General features: G+C 29.3%; 1 protein-coding gene across 3 annotated transcripts in view; it reads left to right on the top strand.

The window, feature by feature from the left end:
- LOC129972810 (CD151 antigen-like) overlaps positions 1-17,902 on the top strand; it is a 77,986-nt gene that overhangs the window by 38,063 nt on the left and 22,021 nt on the right. For all 3 annotated transcript variants that reach the window (XM_056087088.1, XM_056087087.1, XM_056087089.1), the window contains 2 exons: positions 11,089-11,301; positions 14,256-14,330. In XM_056087088.1, the coding sequence (XP_055943063.1) occupies positions 11,089-11,301; positions 14,256-14,330 (288 nt within the window). The remainder of the gene's footprint in view (positions 1-11,088; positions 11,302-14,255; positions 14,331-17,902) is intronic.

Raw genomic sequence — 17,902 nt, forward strand, 5'->3', positions numbered from 1 at the left:
TATTAAAAAACAATATCTATTTATATAAATGTTTGTTTATGATATACAAATATTTGTCTAAAATTATTTAGACATGTTACTGTCCTTTGGCTCTGAATGTCTATTTCCAAATAATATATAGCCAAACTCCAATAATATACAGTCAATATTACAAAAACTCTCCAAATACTATACAATCAATATACGCAGACATTTGATTCATTCCTACGATCGTTTCCATGCCAATGCTACTTACTACATACAAATTTATTCAATATATGTTAATCCTACATTTATCAAAATCTTATCTAAATTTTTGCAATAAGTCTTGTGCTTCAAATCTTAACCCAAAATCAATGGAGGGTATAACTGAAAAACTACCTTTTTAGAACTTTGATGTGAAAACTATTTTTTGATACGTTCGTGCTCTGAAGCAGAAATTTCAATTTTTAGTTTAAAATTTAATTGAATATTCAAAAAACCTTTTATTAGTGAGCGGTATTATTTTTCAAATTTGAAAGCTCTAAGTCCTCTAACAGCTCTAAGTCCTAAGTTGCAATTTATAGCCAGTCTGTGACAACCTATAAACATTAACATGTTAAAACTTTTATATTTCCGAAAGCAGTAAATGACTCCTTTAATTGCAATCTTGTACCCATAGAATTCAAGAAAGTTCTGAATATTCTTGTTACTCTAATGCTGCCCTAAATCCATAAATTAAACTCTTAAACCAAATGCTTACGAGCGACAATTCTGTCTGATGTTTAAGATAATATCCAAATAAAAACCATGTCGCCTTGCGTGTTTGTTCAGATTGTCGAGAAAATGTCATACAGCTAAGTAAACAAACAAGTTATGTGCGACCTGCAAATTCGGTAAGTATCCTAAACCACATGACGCAATGTCGCTCAATCTGCATGCAATCTATCTCGTTCAAATAACTTTTTCCAACGAATCTGCAATTATTATAGCCTTACACCTGTTGCTTACTCATCTATAATCAACAAGGTCACCTTGCTGCGATTATTATCAAAACTATGCAATATTTTTCGCCGATTGTCGTTTGTCCATAAAGTATTTATAATAAGATTGCTATCATTTTCAGAATCACTTGGCAACAAGGGCAGATTAAAAGTAAAATGCTGAATTCGCGCACCAACTGCACCAGGATGAAATTTTTTTAAATTTTCAACTTATTTTTATCATTTACCTTTTATCAAATTTAAGTTTTACAAAATATATGAATTGTGATCCATGATTTATGGACAAATTGTAATTATTTATTCATTAATAATGCACAAAATTATTTTTGAAAGAAAGAACAAGATGCAGTTCTTTGTAGCAATGATTTCGTATCTTCTTTCAATTATATTTGCTCGCATCTAATATATAAAAATAAAACTACGGAATATAAACCGTTCTAAATTATCAACAATGATTAAAATAATTAATAATTATCAACAGAAATTAAATAATATAATGATATTAGTAAAAATGTAATTGCATTGGCAAGAAATATACTATTGTTTTAAAATATAATGATGGATAATTTGAAATATTTGAATGAATACATATTTGTAACGCTTTCAGAATTCCCGAATAATTTCAGTTCTTGTGAACCACAGGTTTAATTAACTCTTGCTTAACAAATAGTGCAAAACTGGAATATAACTCCAGGCTGATTTCTCCTCTCTTAGGGAAGAAAAGCAAAATTATGACAGTTGTTTACTAATCATATGCTAATAGATGTGTTCCGGATTTATCAAAATTTTATAGGAGAAAATTAGGAAATATTATAAAGACAAAAAATATAGTATTGAACAATATTATTTTATAGATGTTTTATTGCACACATTCCAAAAATAATATTAATAATAATGATTTAATCCTAGTTTAGTGTGTCCCCCGGGTTTGTCGCCAAAATGGTAACCCAATAAAGCAGACAGAATAATTTTCCTAGCAATCCTAGTACTGATTTATTTACAATTTTTAACGCTTGTTGAGTTGTACATCTACTACAGCAATTTTATAGGAAATAAAAATTAAAAATAATTGACAAATATCCATTAAAGATTTTAATTAATGCTTTATAATCAAAAGTATTATTACTGATAATAAAACATTCAGTGTTATTTTTAAAGTGAACTGTAAACAAATATTTATTCTTTTGCAATTTTTACCGAATTATTTTATTCTAATTAAAATCGTTTATTTACGAACTTTATCAGAACAGAAACTAAAAACATCTGCTCGAGCTTTTTGAATTTGAGTTTTCCATCTTAATATTCTAATGGAATTCTTTCATTGCTAATTGTGTTGTTCTTTTCGTGAATTTCCCGTGATTATTCGATAAATTTGTGTGTTCAATTATCCGCTGTCTGATTATTGGGATAATTAGAAGTATTATGATCACAAATATTATGAGGGATATTGTATTTGTGAATTCGATGTCTACATTCTACCTCTCGATATATATGTACGATGCCGATAGAATGACGCTTATATGAAAAGTTCTGCTTTTTTATGGAAATCGTACCCTGTTCAAATAAAGCATTAATTGAAGCTAGTAAGTGTATTTATTCCTTCTTAAGAAAGGCACCAGTCTCTAATAGCGAAGCTATTAGGAACGGAGGCTTTCATTATTTTCTTACGCTGTTCTTGTTATTCTCAGAATACTTAAGTTTAATCAGCTAGCGAAGCTGCTAAGTTCCCGTTCCTACTACTAGCGAAGCCTTAGGATATTTTTTAAGTTATAAAACAAAAAAATTATGCCTTGTGCCTTCCGAAGCCTAAAGAATTGCATACCCGGTTTATTAAATTTCTGTTGAGTTATTCGGGAAAAAATAGAAATTACTAGATTCCTGCTCCTGCTACAAGTTTTTTTCTAACTAAAAAAATTCTTCCAAGCGCCTTCTTCAGATGTCGAAGGCATCGCGTGTACGAATTGTATTGCCCAAGGTACAGACCAGCGCAGCCGGTTTGCAAAATTTTGTTATTTCAGAATTCAAAGGAGATTCAAGAAATGTGACCCATAAAGGTTTAAAATGAAGTGTTCTTAGATAAACAATCGTGATCCATATATCTCATAGTTTTAATATAAATGGTTGGTAATTATAACTATTTCACAGTATTATTTATATGCTCCGCCATCTTGATTAGCGATTTTTTTACTGTTGACACCCTTGGCGCAATAAAGGGAACAGTAAACTAATTTTTATTAAAATAATTCCAAAATATGAAAATACAATATATCGCCTTTATTTAATTACTAGCCGTTTTTGGTGACCAGCTGGTTCACCGAGAATATTGGTTGTGTTCACCTTCAACTAAATTTCTTGATCATAATTTAATGTTCATGATTCCTCAAAGAAAATATTTATAAGCAATAAATTGAGACGAATATCAAAGCCGTAACAGAAGGGCAGACAGATATCAAAGTTATTTTGACAAATATCAAATTCATTAAAAACGTAGGTATCCATCCATCTTCTACCACAATGCTGTAACTTCATTTTCTTATTTGTCATCTAAATCATATTATTAATCAGAATCACCCTTCTTCCTTGGATTTTGGAAATGGAAAAAAAAAATCACGAGATTACATATTTTTTCTTAGTAACGAAAAAGATTTCATTTTAATTAAACAAAGAGATCTTTTGTTGAAAGCTACAGAAAAAAAAATTTATTAAAAATATTTCTTTAACCTTCCGTCGGGCGCAATGCAAATCCTAACACGATCGGGCGCAATTCATCTAAGAGTTAATGCAATATTTGAATGTATGTTAAAAAAATCATGTTAAAAAGAACTTTTCACTTACATTTGAGTATATTTAGGCTTTTAGATAACATTTTAATTTTTCTTTGCTGTTTTTATTGATAAATTTGAACAAATCATGAAATTGTTCCTAAAGACTTTTTTCGTGACTTCATCTCACAGATTAGTTGCGCCCAATGGAAGATTTAAAAAAATTCTCAAAAGCTAACATAATATCATTAAAAACATTTTTTAAATTTTAATTTGATGTAAAAATCGTCTTTGTGCTGTAATATTAACAAGAATTAATGTGGAAAACCACCAAAATTTTTCTTACTTTTTAATTATTTAAAATATAATTAAAATTTTAAAAATACTGTGGTGCGCACATTCACACCGTCCAAAGTATATATATCAAATTTGGTAGCCCTAGAAAAGTGTGTGACGTCTTGATCTATAGAGTGCCAATATACGCACTCATTCATCTTTATTATTAGCATTAGCCGCCTTTAGCTACCAGCTGGTTCGTCGAGATTATTGGTTGTTAAAATTTTAAGTTAAACAGATTGTGTAGCTTGTTCTTGATGGATTCTTCAACAAAATATATTGTAACTTAAAATTTGTTAAGCATTCTAATTAATACAAAATACGCAAGAACATTATTTCAATATTTTCTTGACATCTACTGGCATTCAGAATATCCAGCAACATCTTAAAAATATCGTACAATAATTTGTACAAATAGATGTTTTAGTTTAAAATCCTGACATGGTTCCTTTCATTGTCTAATAATCTGTAATCTCACCTAAAAGTTGAACTGTAATTAGAAAAATGGAATTGCTTAACATTCAAATAATACAAAAATTTTATAGTTGGAATTAAATATTTTTATGTAAAGTATAAGGATAGAATACAATCATTGCAATTTTGTTTATTGCATATTTTTTATAATTCATTTTATAACGCAAAGAGTTATTCAGTTAAAATAATTCAGTACGCGACAATAAGAAAGCTATGTTAAAGCAAATTCGAGTACTATATTTTTCTTCGTCCAATTATATAACATCAAAGAAAAACAATACTTAAAACAATGCGCTTTTTTTAAAAAAATTAATAATCGCTTCCTTATATAGTTGAGCCTTTTTATTAAGTACAATAAATTTCAAAAAGTGAATAAAAAGTATTTTAAACAGAAACAACTCATTACGATATAGTAAGACATAATTTCATTCTTTCATTATAAACAAAGGAGGAATAATATAGGGCGAAATATATTTGCAACGGTGAATACGATCTGAAGTTCTTTACAATAATGAAATATATTGTTGTAATATATGCTTTAAATATTTTTGAAATTAAGTTAAAAATGGATACAAAAGTTGAACTACATTTAACTTGAATGATTGGTAAAACAATATTTTAAGATGTTGTAAAAATAATTTTTGAACTGTCATAATATCAGAAATTATGATAGCAAAATCTTCGTTCAATCAAAATATTTCGTTTAATTTTCAATTAATAATTTTTATTAAAGTTTCAAAACATTCACTATGATACACTTATTCCATCTTCCGAAATATACAGTGGCTCAAAAAATTGAGAGTACACCTTACTTTTACTTCATAAATTCGACTTTCAATATAAATAACACATTACCGGGAAGTGCAAACATGATTTTATTTTTACACATAACAAATGGTTTAATTTAGAGTAAAAATAAAGAAAAATCAACAAAAAATTTCTAAATTGAAAATTTTCAGAAGCATTTTAAATAAACATACGCAGAATTTTACCTCAAAAAATTGAGAATACACCAATGAAATTCTTGTAATATTTCGCATAGAAAGAAAGTGTCATTATTAAATTGCATGTCTTTTGGCTCTTATAATGGTCTCTAAACGTCATGGTACCGATTCGACCCATTTTTGGTGGTATCTGAAGATATTTTATCCCATTCATCTTGCAACACTTGTTTTAAATGGGTTTTGTTTCTAATTTTGTGTTTTTGAACCACTTTTTCGAGTATCCCCCACGAATGTTCAATGGCATTGATGTCAGGGTACTGTGGTGGTGTGTGTAACTGTTGTTTACAATGAAAAAGACATCATATTTTGAAGTTACGTGCATTCTGTTTGGGGTCGTTGTCTTACTGGAAAATAAAATTTCCATCTAAACCCAAATTTTTAGCACTTTCCTTTAGATTGCTGCGAAGTATATCCAAGTAACCCGTATCATTTATAATGCCATCTATAAAAATTAAATTTCCTACCCCGGATGAAGCCATGTAACCTCAAATCATCACGGAGTCACCATCATGTTTAACTGTAGGATGTACATTTTTTGGTTACAAAGCAGTATTAGGCTTTCTCCATACAGTAAGATGGTCGTCACTGGCAAAAATGTTGAGGTTTCTTCCAAGGGTTATTGGTCTTCAATTGATGAGTTTTTGCAAACTTCAAATGCTTTTTCTGAATTTGCAAGCTGGTGAACGGTTTCTCTCTAACAATGCTACTTTTATATCCAGCTTGTTTAATGGCATTTAGCACAGTTTCAGCACTTACACTTCTGCCTATGATTTGAAAAGTTTCTGCAAGAAGTTGGATGAACCATATGGTAGCAGCAATCTAAAGGAAAGTGCTAAAAATTTGGGTTTAGATGGAAATTTCATTTTCCAGTAAGACAACGACCCCAAACAGAATACACGTAACTTCAAAATATGATGTCTTTTTCATTGTAAACAACAGTTACACACACCACCACAGTACCCTGACATCAATGCCATTGAACATTCGTGGGGGATACTCGAAAAAGTGGTTCAAAAACACAAAATTAGAAACAAAACCCATTTAAAACAAGTGTTGCAAGATGAATGGGATAAAATATCTTCAGATACCACCAAAAATGGGTCGAATCGGTACCACGACGTTTAGAGGACACTATAAAAGCCAAAAGACATGCAACTTAATAATGACACTTTCTTTCTATGCGAAATATTACAAGAATTTCATTGGTGTATTCTCAATTTTTTGAGGTAAAATTCTGCGTATGTTTATTTAAAATGCTTCTGAAAATTTTCAATTTAGAAGTTTTTTTTGTTGATTTTTCTTTATTTTTACTCTAAATGAAACCATTTGTTATGTGTAAAAATGAAAACAAGTTTGCACTTCCCGTTAATGTGTCGCATTTATCAAGTAAACGTGAGGTGTCCTCTCAATTCTGCATCTGTGCTGAATTTGGTAGCTCTAAGTCTAATAGCCTGTGCTATAACCAACACACACGCAAATACAAATTCATCTTTGTTAGTAATAAAGATTGTTTAATAATTTTCATTCCAAAGATTTTTTGTTCAACCCTCATTCAATAAATTTTGGAATTTTAATCCTTAATTTACAAGTTAGTGTTATCTCAAAATATCCTTTAAAAAAGGGAATTATAGAAGAAAAATAAGTTTAAATTAAATTTAATTAAGTGGGAAATTAAGTTTATATTAAGTTCAAAAATGTGACATTTTTTTTTTAAATGTTTGAATGGAAGCTTGTTATTCTATTATATTTTTTAAAGATTTTCAGCCGTCTGAAAATCTTAAAAAGATCTTTTCTCCTTAAATAATGACCTAAGTGATTTAAAACTATTCGCATTTTCGGACACAAAAATAAATGTCGATATAAACTGTCATTCCAGGTTTCTATTGTTTCCAATATGTATAAAGAGTGCTTAACATTTTCCGCAATATGTGCAAAAATTCTATATAAATTAATTGGCTATTGTTTGCTTTGTATATAATTTTTTAAAAATTATTTAATGGAAAAATGTATTGAAAAATATCAATTATCAAATTTAAAAATATTAATCGTAACGATACGATTCTCTAACTTATACTGGTCTTAAGCCGATCGCTTGTATAAAAGTCTGAGATGTATCTGAATTATAAAAAGAAATCTCGTAATTTTCATTACATATATCATCATTATTTTAATTCTTTCAAAGAATAAATAGAAATTAATTTTAATATTGTTTGATCTTAAAAAGGTATAAAATTTAATATCTAATCATTAATTTTAAAATTATTCGATGCTGGATTTAATAACCTGAATTAACAATGTTATTTATTAAGAAGTACAATCATTGGTTTAAAAAATATTATTATATTACAATATTTCAACTCTCTTGCATAGGCAGTTTTGTTTTATTTAGATAGTGTATCTTGCTATATAATAATAATTTAAAGGTACACATTACTGAAATAAATGGACATGCAATTCTAATATTTCAGCTCTATTATCTCAATCACGAAATCAGATGCAAAAAAAAAGCTTTTCATCATTCTGAAATAGAACATTACATTTCCGGATATAGCTTTATCACGTTAACAAAACAGATCTGTTTAGATTTATTTATTGAGTGAATCATGGAAGCTATATTACACACTGTTGAAATCAGTATTCAGATGATGGCTCATAAAATAAATATTTCTTATTGAACAAATATATTTTTTTGGAAATGTTCGTAGAGAATAAATTTTCATTATTTAAATTACTTAATGGGGAAAAAACATAAACTAGTGGAAGTAGGGTGAGGCCAAAATAAACTGACATATTGATAATAGAATCAATTTACGTAACAAATGAAATTACTGCCCTATTTTATCTGTAAAATAATAAGTGCATATCCGCCTCAAAGGCATATTTTATATTCAAAACTGTAAAAAAACATCTCCATTCAAACATTCCATGTTTTCGAATGAAAATAGCCGTTTTTATTAGATGTAAAATAAAAACTAAAAATATATTATAAATATACACATATCCCAAATTTAAATTCATAAATACTCGACAATAACAACTCAAAAGCTTCTAAAAATGCCATTCATAAAAAAAAACATACAAAAAATAAATATATGTAATATCGTCTGCCTCAAAAGAGTTGATTTAAATGTTATTAGCGAATAAATGAATCAATAGTAGTATTTTGCGTTAATTTTGGGACACCCTTTATTATGCAAGATTTGAATTTTCCACCAGTTGTGCACTAAAGTGTTGACAATTCTACTAAAAAAAACCATTTGACAACTGATAGTTTAGGGTTAGTAAAAATGGAATGTTATACGATAGAACAACGTAGTTTCGTTGTTGAACAATATTTCAAAAATAATGAAAGTCTGGCGGCCACAGTTCTAAAATTTGAGAATTGGCCCCCTTGATATGTGATTTATCACCATTGGATTTCTTTTTATGGCGTTTTTGAAGTCAAAGGTCTATCCCAACAAGCCCACAACCACGTGTGAATTGGTGGTGGAAGTTCTACGCTGCATGAACGAAATTCAGCCTCGTTTATGCAAAATGGTCGTGGAAAATTTCGACAGAAGAGTGTGTGTGTGCTAGCAAAGCCGTGGAGGCCATTTGTCCTATGTGTTATTCCATGCATATCCCTATCCTGTGTACTTTGCGATTCAATAAAAATATAACAATGTAAAGGAAAAGCTGTGTTTTTTATTTATTTGAAATCTTGCGTTAATGTATTGTTCTATCGTGTAGCGCTCCATTTTTACTAATTCTAACCTATTAACTGTCAAATGGGTTTTATTAATACCGTTGCCAACACTTTACTGCATGCACCCTTTATAAAAAACAAGTATTATAATCGTTTGCATTGATATAATAAAGACGCTTTCTTATAAGAAAACGAGTGTTTTCATTCGGTATTCCATTCTGTATCAAACAACTGTAATTTTATATAAAAAAGCGAAGCACCTTTTCTGCATAACGGGTATTAGAATTTTGAAATCATAAAATGTCCATTTTCAAACGTAAAAAATTGCTTTCAGTATTAAATGTTTTTTTATTTCTTTTCTATTCTTTTTTTTGGGGGGGGGGAGATGTGATTTTAATCAAATGGAACTTTATTTCCCTGTGGCGATAACTCTTTAAAATATTATTGCGCAAAACTTATTTTTAAACCATTTTAAAATTCAAAAAATTGTCTTTTTTATGATAAAAATTCAGTTATCATTCACTTTTTTTCTATTTTCTTATAATTAAATTTTTTTTTATAATCTTCATTGTGACGATAAAATTCGTCTTTCATGGTATTATTTTCATGGTATTTTCGTTAAATATTTAAATGCTTAATTTTCTTCCATTGTTGAATTGAAAGCTTCTGTTTATTATCATCTCAAACATCGCATACCTACATGCAGTTTACAAGAAAAAGCAGAATGTGAAATGACATTACCATAATACAAATATGTAATTTGATGACGAAATTACTGAGGCAATAATGTTTTTAATGACATTGTGATGTCTTGAGACTCAATTTCATTAGGAAAATCCATTTACTCCATTACGAAATGAAACGGATGTAAGATTATTAAAATGCTCTCTCAGGTGTCGTCCTCGTTATCTGACAACGGTTCAAAATTATGAGGTTCGTCCTAAAATAGCTCTAGTATTTCTTTAAAATAGGATGTTAATATAATTAAACTCTTTGTAGGATCCAAAAGTTGTCGGCCACATTCCATTTTCCTTGATGTCGCCTCTCTATTTTCTTTATATCTTGGTGAAATCTATTACCTCGCTCTTCAATAACAGCACTTTAATGTAAGGAAAATAGTTCAGGTATGAATCGAGAAAATGAACTTTAATATCATACTGACGACATAACATTTTGAAAGTTTTTATCGTCTCTTTTAGAATAGATTTGTAATCTGAGTTCTTTATGTTTCCATTATAGCTAGTAATAACTAATTTTAAAAGTTTCCAAGCATTTCTTTCGCTTATTTTCCTTTTAGTCTTAACATTGTTTTAAGCAACCTCTTAACGCATTTTTCTTCAATTTTGCTTTGCATAATCCCGAGAACTGGTCACAAAGGTATTTAGAATATTCATTTCCTTTTTGTAAATTGCTTGTCAAATTGTTTCATAAGACCTATCGAGAGTTGTTTCTCCCAGACCTTCACCCAGAGCGCAAGATTTAATGCTTTTAAACAATATTTCTTTTATATTTGCATTTTAGTGAATATAGAAAATTAAACAACTAATTCGAATTTAGAGCTTATGCAAGAATTCCTTTCCCATCATTTAAATTGGATTTATATACGTTTTTTATTAGTGCGATATGGCTACTGCATAATTAAGCGCAAGTTTTAAAAATTACATGAAGAGAAATGAAGCAAAGAATGAGTATTACCATACTATGAGGATTTAGACTAATGATTTGAATCTCTTTTAAATCTTTTTGTTCAAATATTCTGCTAAAAAGTCTTTTATACTACAAAATTCGGTTTTATGCCTTTTATATTCATATGAAAAATAATGTATGAAATTCCACAAGAGTTAATAAATCTTCCTTTTTTTCAGGTTTCCGGCTGCTTCATCTTTGCAGTTGGCGTCTACCTGTTGGTGGATAAAGAAAAAATAACGCTCTTCCACCTGATCGCAGATCCTGACATAGGCTATGCACTGGATCAGTACCTGGCCTGGGCTCTCGTCGGAATCGGGGGCCTGGTTTTCTTTGGAGGCTTTTGTGGATGCTGTGGGGCTATACGGGAGAACCGATGTCTACTTGTGACAGTAATATTATCTTTTTTTTTTATCCTTTTTACGTAAAATGTAGTAGGTTCTTTACCATTTTTATGTTCCAATTAAAATTCTCTGACATTGGAAGTTATGAAAAGCGGTTTGTTAGGCCTAATGATATAGTAAATATATCGAATGATGTGCTTGCCTTTTATTAAATAAAAAATAATAATACAAAAAATATTTAAAAATTATTTTTAGTAAAAAACACAGGATTTTTTTTAATCATAAACTCGGGTTTTTGGCAAGCCCCCATAGTAGAAGTCGTACGAAGTAAGATCAAGCGATCGAGGAGGTTAAATTGAGCTGTTGCAAAATAACGGCTGTTGAAAACTGTCATTATAAATGTCTAACTCAAATTATGTACTGTAATACACCATTTTGCATAAATATTATATCACAAATGCACTGACGTTTCTGAAGCTTCGGAGTCAAAAAACATGTCAACAAGTCATAATAAATACCATTGTTCAAATGTAAATTGTTCAAATTCATACAAATTTGAATCTCGGAAGAAGACACATTTTCAATAATAAAAATTAAGAAATGTATATAGTGTGTATGTTAGTGTATAATGATATTTTAAAATCTAATTTAAATACTAATTAATTTCCTAATTTTTTTTATATTATTTTAATCCAAATTAACTTCATTCCAAAATGCTGTCTTATTTCCTGATCCAGTTCCACTTTTTATTTAATTACTTTTAGCAGGCGCTGTATAAAACTGCAAACTTCAGCATTTTCCCATGCTCTGAGTGAAAAAATAAAAATCCTTAATGCTTAGAACATTCTTTTGAAGATACCTAAATTTTCCCTATCCTAAATCTACACGTGTAAATAAATCCCTATAAAAATCTCATTATAAAATCATTGAGGGAAAATTTTCTGTTCCTTTTGCTGTCTTATGCTCTTCTGCTCTTGTGTCGCGATGTAGACTGCCATATTTCTTACCACTTATTCTTTTTACGTAAATTATGCCTATCATGGAGAAATAAATCGAAGTTTTAAAATTTCAAATGTTTCTTCTTCTCGTCCAAGCATCTGCTGAAATATATATGATTATTACAAAGTTTCATATCCTTTTTTTATTCCATGAAATATTGGAATATTTTGTACATAAACCTGTGCTGTAGGATTAAAGACATTTAATTTACATATTGGTAAATTTAGTGCAGTATAGCACCTTTTATCGGTGAAATTCAGTATTTTATTATGAAATGTATGGTGAGCGCATCGACTGAAATACTTATAGCATAATTTTTCTGACAATTTGGACCAATAGAGTATTTCCCACGATCTTCTGAATAGGTGAAGCTTAACTTCTAGAGTCTGTCTATTGGAAAAAATCATATATGTTAAGTTAAAGCTAATAAGCAGTTGTCCCCCAAAAAAATCGTATTACTGTTCGAAAAAAGGAATTATTGGAACAGGATTTAATAATTGCATTTTATATAAATGTAACTATAATGTGAAGAAATGAAAAGAAGAAAAGGAGGTGCTGCCTGAAAAAGTCGCGTCAGGCAGCCACTGATCCGAAACTGACAATTAGAGTTATTTCGCATTCCTTTTCATTTTATAAGAATTATTTCATGTAAAATTATTCGCTGATTAAAAAAAATGCTCGAAAAATAAATATAATTAAAGTTAATGGTTCAAAGTACATTTTACGGTGCTATTAAGAGTTGTAAAAAACATGCTGTAGTTTAGTTAATATGACAGCTTTTTTATAATATGCTCTGTTTACTTCTTTTAATGTGTCACCTCAATAAGTTTGCTCATTAGAAACATATTTTATGACAAAAAAACAGACTTTGTCATTTAATACTAGCCGCCTTTGGCGACCAGCCGGTTCGCCAATCTTAATGTTCGTTAAAATTTTAATAATTAAATATTTTATGCAATTCCTGCTTTAATAGCTTCTTCATCAAAATATTTTAAAACCTCAAATTTTGAGAGTTATATAATTCATTCATAATATTATAAACGCCTTCAGTCACAACGTAATATATATCTCTCTAATTTTCTGTTACCTCCCGTAGAATTTATACTTTAAATTAAAGCGGAAAGGATAAATCTGCAATTAATATAATAATATTTTTTACTGAAACAAAGTATTTTTTTGTAATATGATTACTAAAAACAGTCACTGACCATTTAAACTTTATGGGCACTAAAGAATATCTTTCTTATCTAATATTTCAAGAATTTGTCAACAAAATTTTCTCAGATTCATCATGACCAGATCGATTCATTAGCAATGTTTCATTTTAAATGCCTCAAACACTTAGAAAATAAAACAAATCGTTTAAAATAATCGGTTAAAAACAGGTTAAAAAAAACTACTTAAAAAGCGATGTACTTAAAACTATAAGCATATACAAAAAATATATAACATAAATGCAATTTAATTACAAAAGCATGCAACTAACCTAAACATAATTTAAATCAAGTCCAGTTTTAATCCAAGGATAGAAAACCGACACTGCTGTTATCCTTCGATGAAATGTGAATTAAATTTGTATCATGTTCCGAGATTAACATATTGTGAAAGTGTTAATGTATTTCATGAACATGAAACCATACCATACTCATAAATCGTAAGATGAGGAAAATTAAGTCACAATAATAAACTTATTTAACTCCCACATTTTTATTATTTTTTGTTTTGATTTCTACATTTTAGATTACAAAAATTATGTTCCACCTTATTATACACCATTTTAACAAGGTGGGAGAAAAATATTAAAAATTTTTATTAATAATTTAAATAATTACTATTTATTATTAACTTCAAGTACATTTATTCACTATTTATAGTTTTAAAGTAGCCAAAAGTTTTTTTTTTTTTCAATTTTGAAATAATACGAATCTTTAATTCGCTGTAGGTATTAAGAAGTAATTTAATAAAATATATGTAATTTTAATTTGGTTTTCTTTTCTCTACAGTACTTCATTTTCTTGTTTCTCATTATGGGCTCTGAACTTGCAGTAGGTATCCTCAGTGTCATATTTCAAAATAAGGTAAGTTGCGAAGAAAATTATTACACAAAACATCTTTATGGTCTTTTGGAATAGTTTATTTTAAACAATTCCAAAAATTTATTTGTAAATATGAAAATTGCAATTTTCAAAGAAGTTTAATGATGTTAAAAAAAAACTTGGAGTGTAAAATTAGGATTTAGTAGTTCATAAAATAGTTATTTGCAACTCTGTACTTCATTAATCTAAGTTTCATAAATATTAGGAAATTTAGAATTCATCTAAACCTTATACAAGGGGTGTTCAAATGAAATGGTACAAAATGCAATCGTTAACATATTTGTCTATGCCTCTATGGGAGAACGTAACGAGACATCTAGGGATGTGATTGGAGTCTTCGGCGTAGATCAGGACATGCACGGGCGCCTGCATGCTCAGAAGAGAGCAGAGGCTCTTAGAAAGATCGCCGTCCTATTTGCAGGTTCGCTGTTTGTTGAATTCCTTGAGCACCGAAGAACCATTAAATCCGATGTGTATTGTGAGACACTTCGAAAACTACGCAGGTTCGTCAAGAACAAAAGACCGGGGCTACTAACGGAGGATGTGGTTCTGCTCCATAATAATGCGCGTCCACACGTCTCTAGGGTCACATTCCGGAACTGGCCAAGTTCAAGTGGGAACAGCTCGACCATCCGTCCTACAGCCCGGACATGTCGTTCTGCGATTTTCATGTGTTTGGTCCCCTGAAAAAACATCTGAAAGGGAAGCGCTTCAACTCGGACGGCGAACTCAAGGACGCTGTGAAGGACTGGGTCTCGTCACGGCCACAGGAATTCTGAGAACAAGGAATCCTTCGGCTCGTTAATTAATGGGATAGTTGTGCTCAGGTCTACGGTGTATACTTTGAATAAAGTCTTCATTTACACCCACAGTGCCGTTTCATACCTTTTCATTTGAACACCCCTTATAAATATTATTCAATGTTCGATGTGTGTTTGAATAAATTGTCTTCTGTGGCTTATATAATTAGTCTGAATACCCAATACAGATTTAAAGTATTTGACTACATTCGAGACAAATTTTCTGAAAAACGCATTAAAATAATTATAGTTTATAAAAAAACATTTATGAAACCAAAATATACCTATTAAATGACAAATTTTTTACAAAATTGGAGAAAAAGGGCTTTTTTTTTTTTTGGCTATAAAAAGGTATAAAGCAAAAATATTTTAGTTCAAAGGCGTATCAAATGATTTGCTTAAAATTTTGCAGATAGTTTAAGAAATATATTACCTAATTCCTGAGCTAAAAAGTATGCTGTATTTCAATCCACTCTAAATATTGGGGTTCGACCGATAAATAGCACGAAATCTTCTATGTTTTACACAGTGTGAAGCATCAAAATAATTATAAAATGATGTAACAGTTACATTACTCTTTTGGAAAATTGATAGCGATACCTGATTAGGTTCGCATTCCATAGTGCATTGCGAATGTTATTATAATGAGATGAGATGCTGTTCTGTGAGGTGCGTGCATTCATGTTTTGTCTTTCGTCTTTGAATCTGTTTTGTGTGAAATGTGATCATTGATTGTTACCGAAAACATACATCCTTTTGCTTCCACTGCATGGATCATTATGATCTCCATTCCACTACAGATTATAAAATGAATAGATTATTCTCTTGCTGAAGAACTGCAGAACATATTGAGAATTATTACTCAAAATTTGAACAAAATATTGCGTGTTAGATTTTTATTTATGAAATCTTTCGTAAGAAAACTCTACCAAAAATGGTTTTATAAAGAAAAGTATTCAAACATCAAAAATATTAAGTAAAAAATCGTATTTATACAAAAATTCGACTTTTCGAAATAGTCATGTGTCTTAAATATAAAATTAGTTACAAACTTATTAAAAAAGGAATATGTAAGCATAAAAAAACGCTTGCTAAATAATAGATTCTATTTAAATTTAAAAAATAATAAAGTAGTAGCTATGGTGTGGATGCTAAACACTAATACAAATATTGAGTCTTATTTTTCAGATATCAAATCGGATTCATCATTCAGATTCATCTTGAAATAGTTTCATCAATAAACTTCAATCATTACCGATGAACAATGATAATCTCTTATATGACATTTTTATTGCGGTATGAATAATTGTAAAAGTAAATTCGTCACATTCAAGCAATTGCAGAAAATCCAAAGCTTCTCTGCTATTCAGTCAATAAACCTATCGTTGAAAAAAATTACGAAATCAGTTTTTATACAGTCTCCCTGTTGTATTAATCATATTTAGTAAACTATTCTTGACACATTAACATTTTATACAAAAAAAATCACTCTTCCGCGAACAAACCTGTCTATATTAAGAAGCTTTGAGTTTCACTTTTTTTACCTACCACAATTCTAGACCTATCAACGGCTGCCTCGGTGAAACACCGCCAGTTGAGGAATCGCCAGTCAGCAGATTTCTTGAGAAGACCACTTACTGAAGATTAACCTAAAATTATGATGTTCGAAGCGTCATAACTCGATCAGTATTGGTCACAGAAGAGTGGAACTTTCTTCTTTTAAACATATTAATGTGTCAAGAATATTTTACCACTAATTATCAAGCAGTGGTTGTTATATGACCCTAGACTAAGATCCTATAAGGTCCTTATTTTTAAAAATAAGTAATATAAAAAAAATGTAAGTCAATCTCTACGTTCGCAAGAATTGAACTCGCATTCGTCACCTTCACGTGAAAAATATTGAAATCCTTGCATTTTACCGATCGAGCTCCTGCCTGTTGATTTCAATTTTCATTACAAACTGCAAAAACTCTATTTAAAGTATTAAAAAGTATTTAAATTTAATAATTAATGAATTAATATTATGCATTAACATCAAGTATCATCCACTACAAGTTTTAAAAAATGTATTTCAACTTGAGTGGATGAATAAAAAGTATTTTATTAACGATGGAAAATTTGAGCAAGATATATAAATATATATAGGGAGAGTATGAACTAATAGTAGGAATTGAAAAATGGTAAATTTAGTTCCACATTACGACATGCTTTTAATTTCATCAATATGTTAATGATTTATTTTAGATTATTTCTTTTTTATATTTTAGCAAAATTATGCGAATGTTTATGTTATTATTAAATATTTAATGTATCTTAGACAAATGTTAAAATGTAAATAATAGTGAGACATTCATATTTGAACACAATTTTATTTAAACAGATATCGATGTTTATAACGTTTTAATAACAAATAATAATAAATTGACTAAATGTACTGAACGTAATGAAACAGACAGGACAAGTACACTTCACAAAGTAATCATATTGTCCTAATATTTTATAATTCATAGAATGTCTTTTTTAGCAATTTATTTGTTTGACAACTAAGCTGGTAATATATTTAATTGTATGTCTGCTTATTCGAAAATACGTCGCTAGAACCAGAGACCTTTATAAAAATTTACATATTTTACTTTTTTTTAGCATTGCATTTATTAACTTAAACGACAGAAACTATAATTATTATTTATACCATTTAAAGCATATTTTCAAGTTTATTTTTATACCTCGAGCTGATTATAAATGAGCTAT

Source organism: Argiope bruennichi, chromosome 6 (assembly GCF_947563725.1).
Source record: "Argiope bruennichi chromosome 6, qqArgBrue1.1, whole genome shotgun sequence".
NCBI classification, from domain to species: domain Eukaryota; kingdom Metazoa; phylum Arthropoda; class Arachnida; order Araneae; family Araneidae; genus Argiope; species Argiope bruennichi.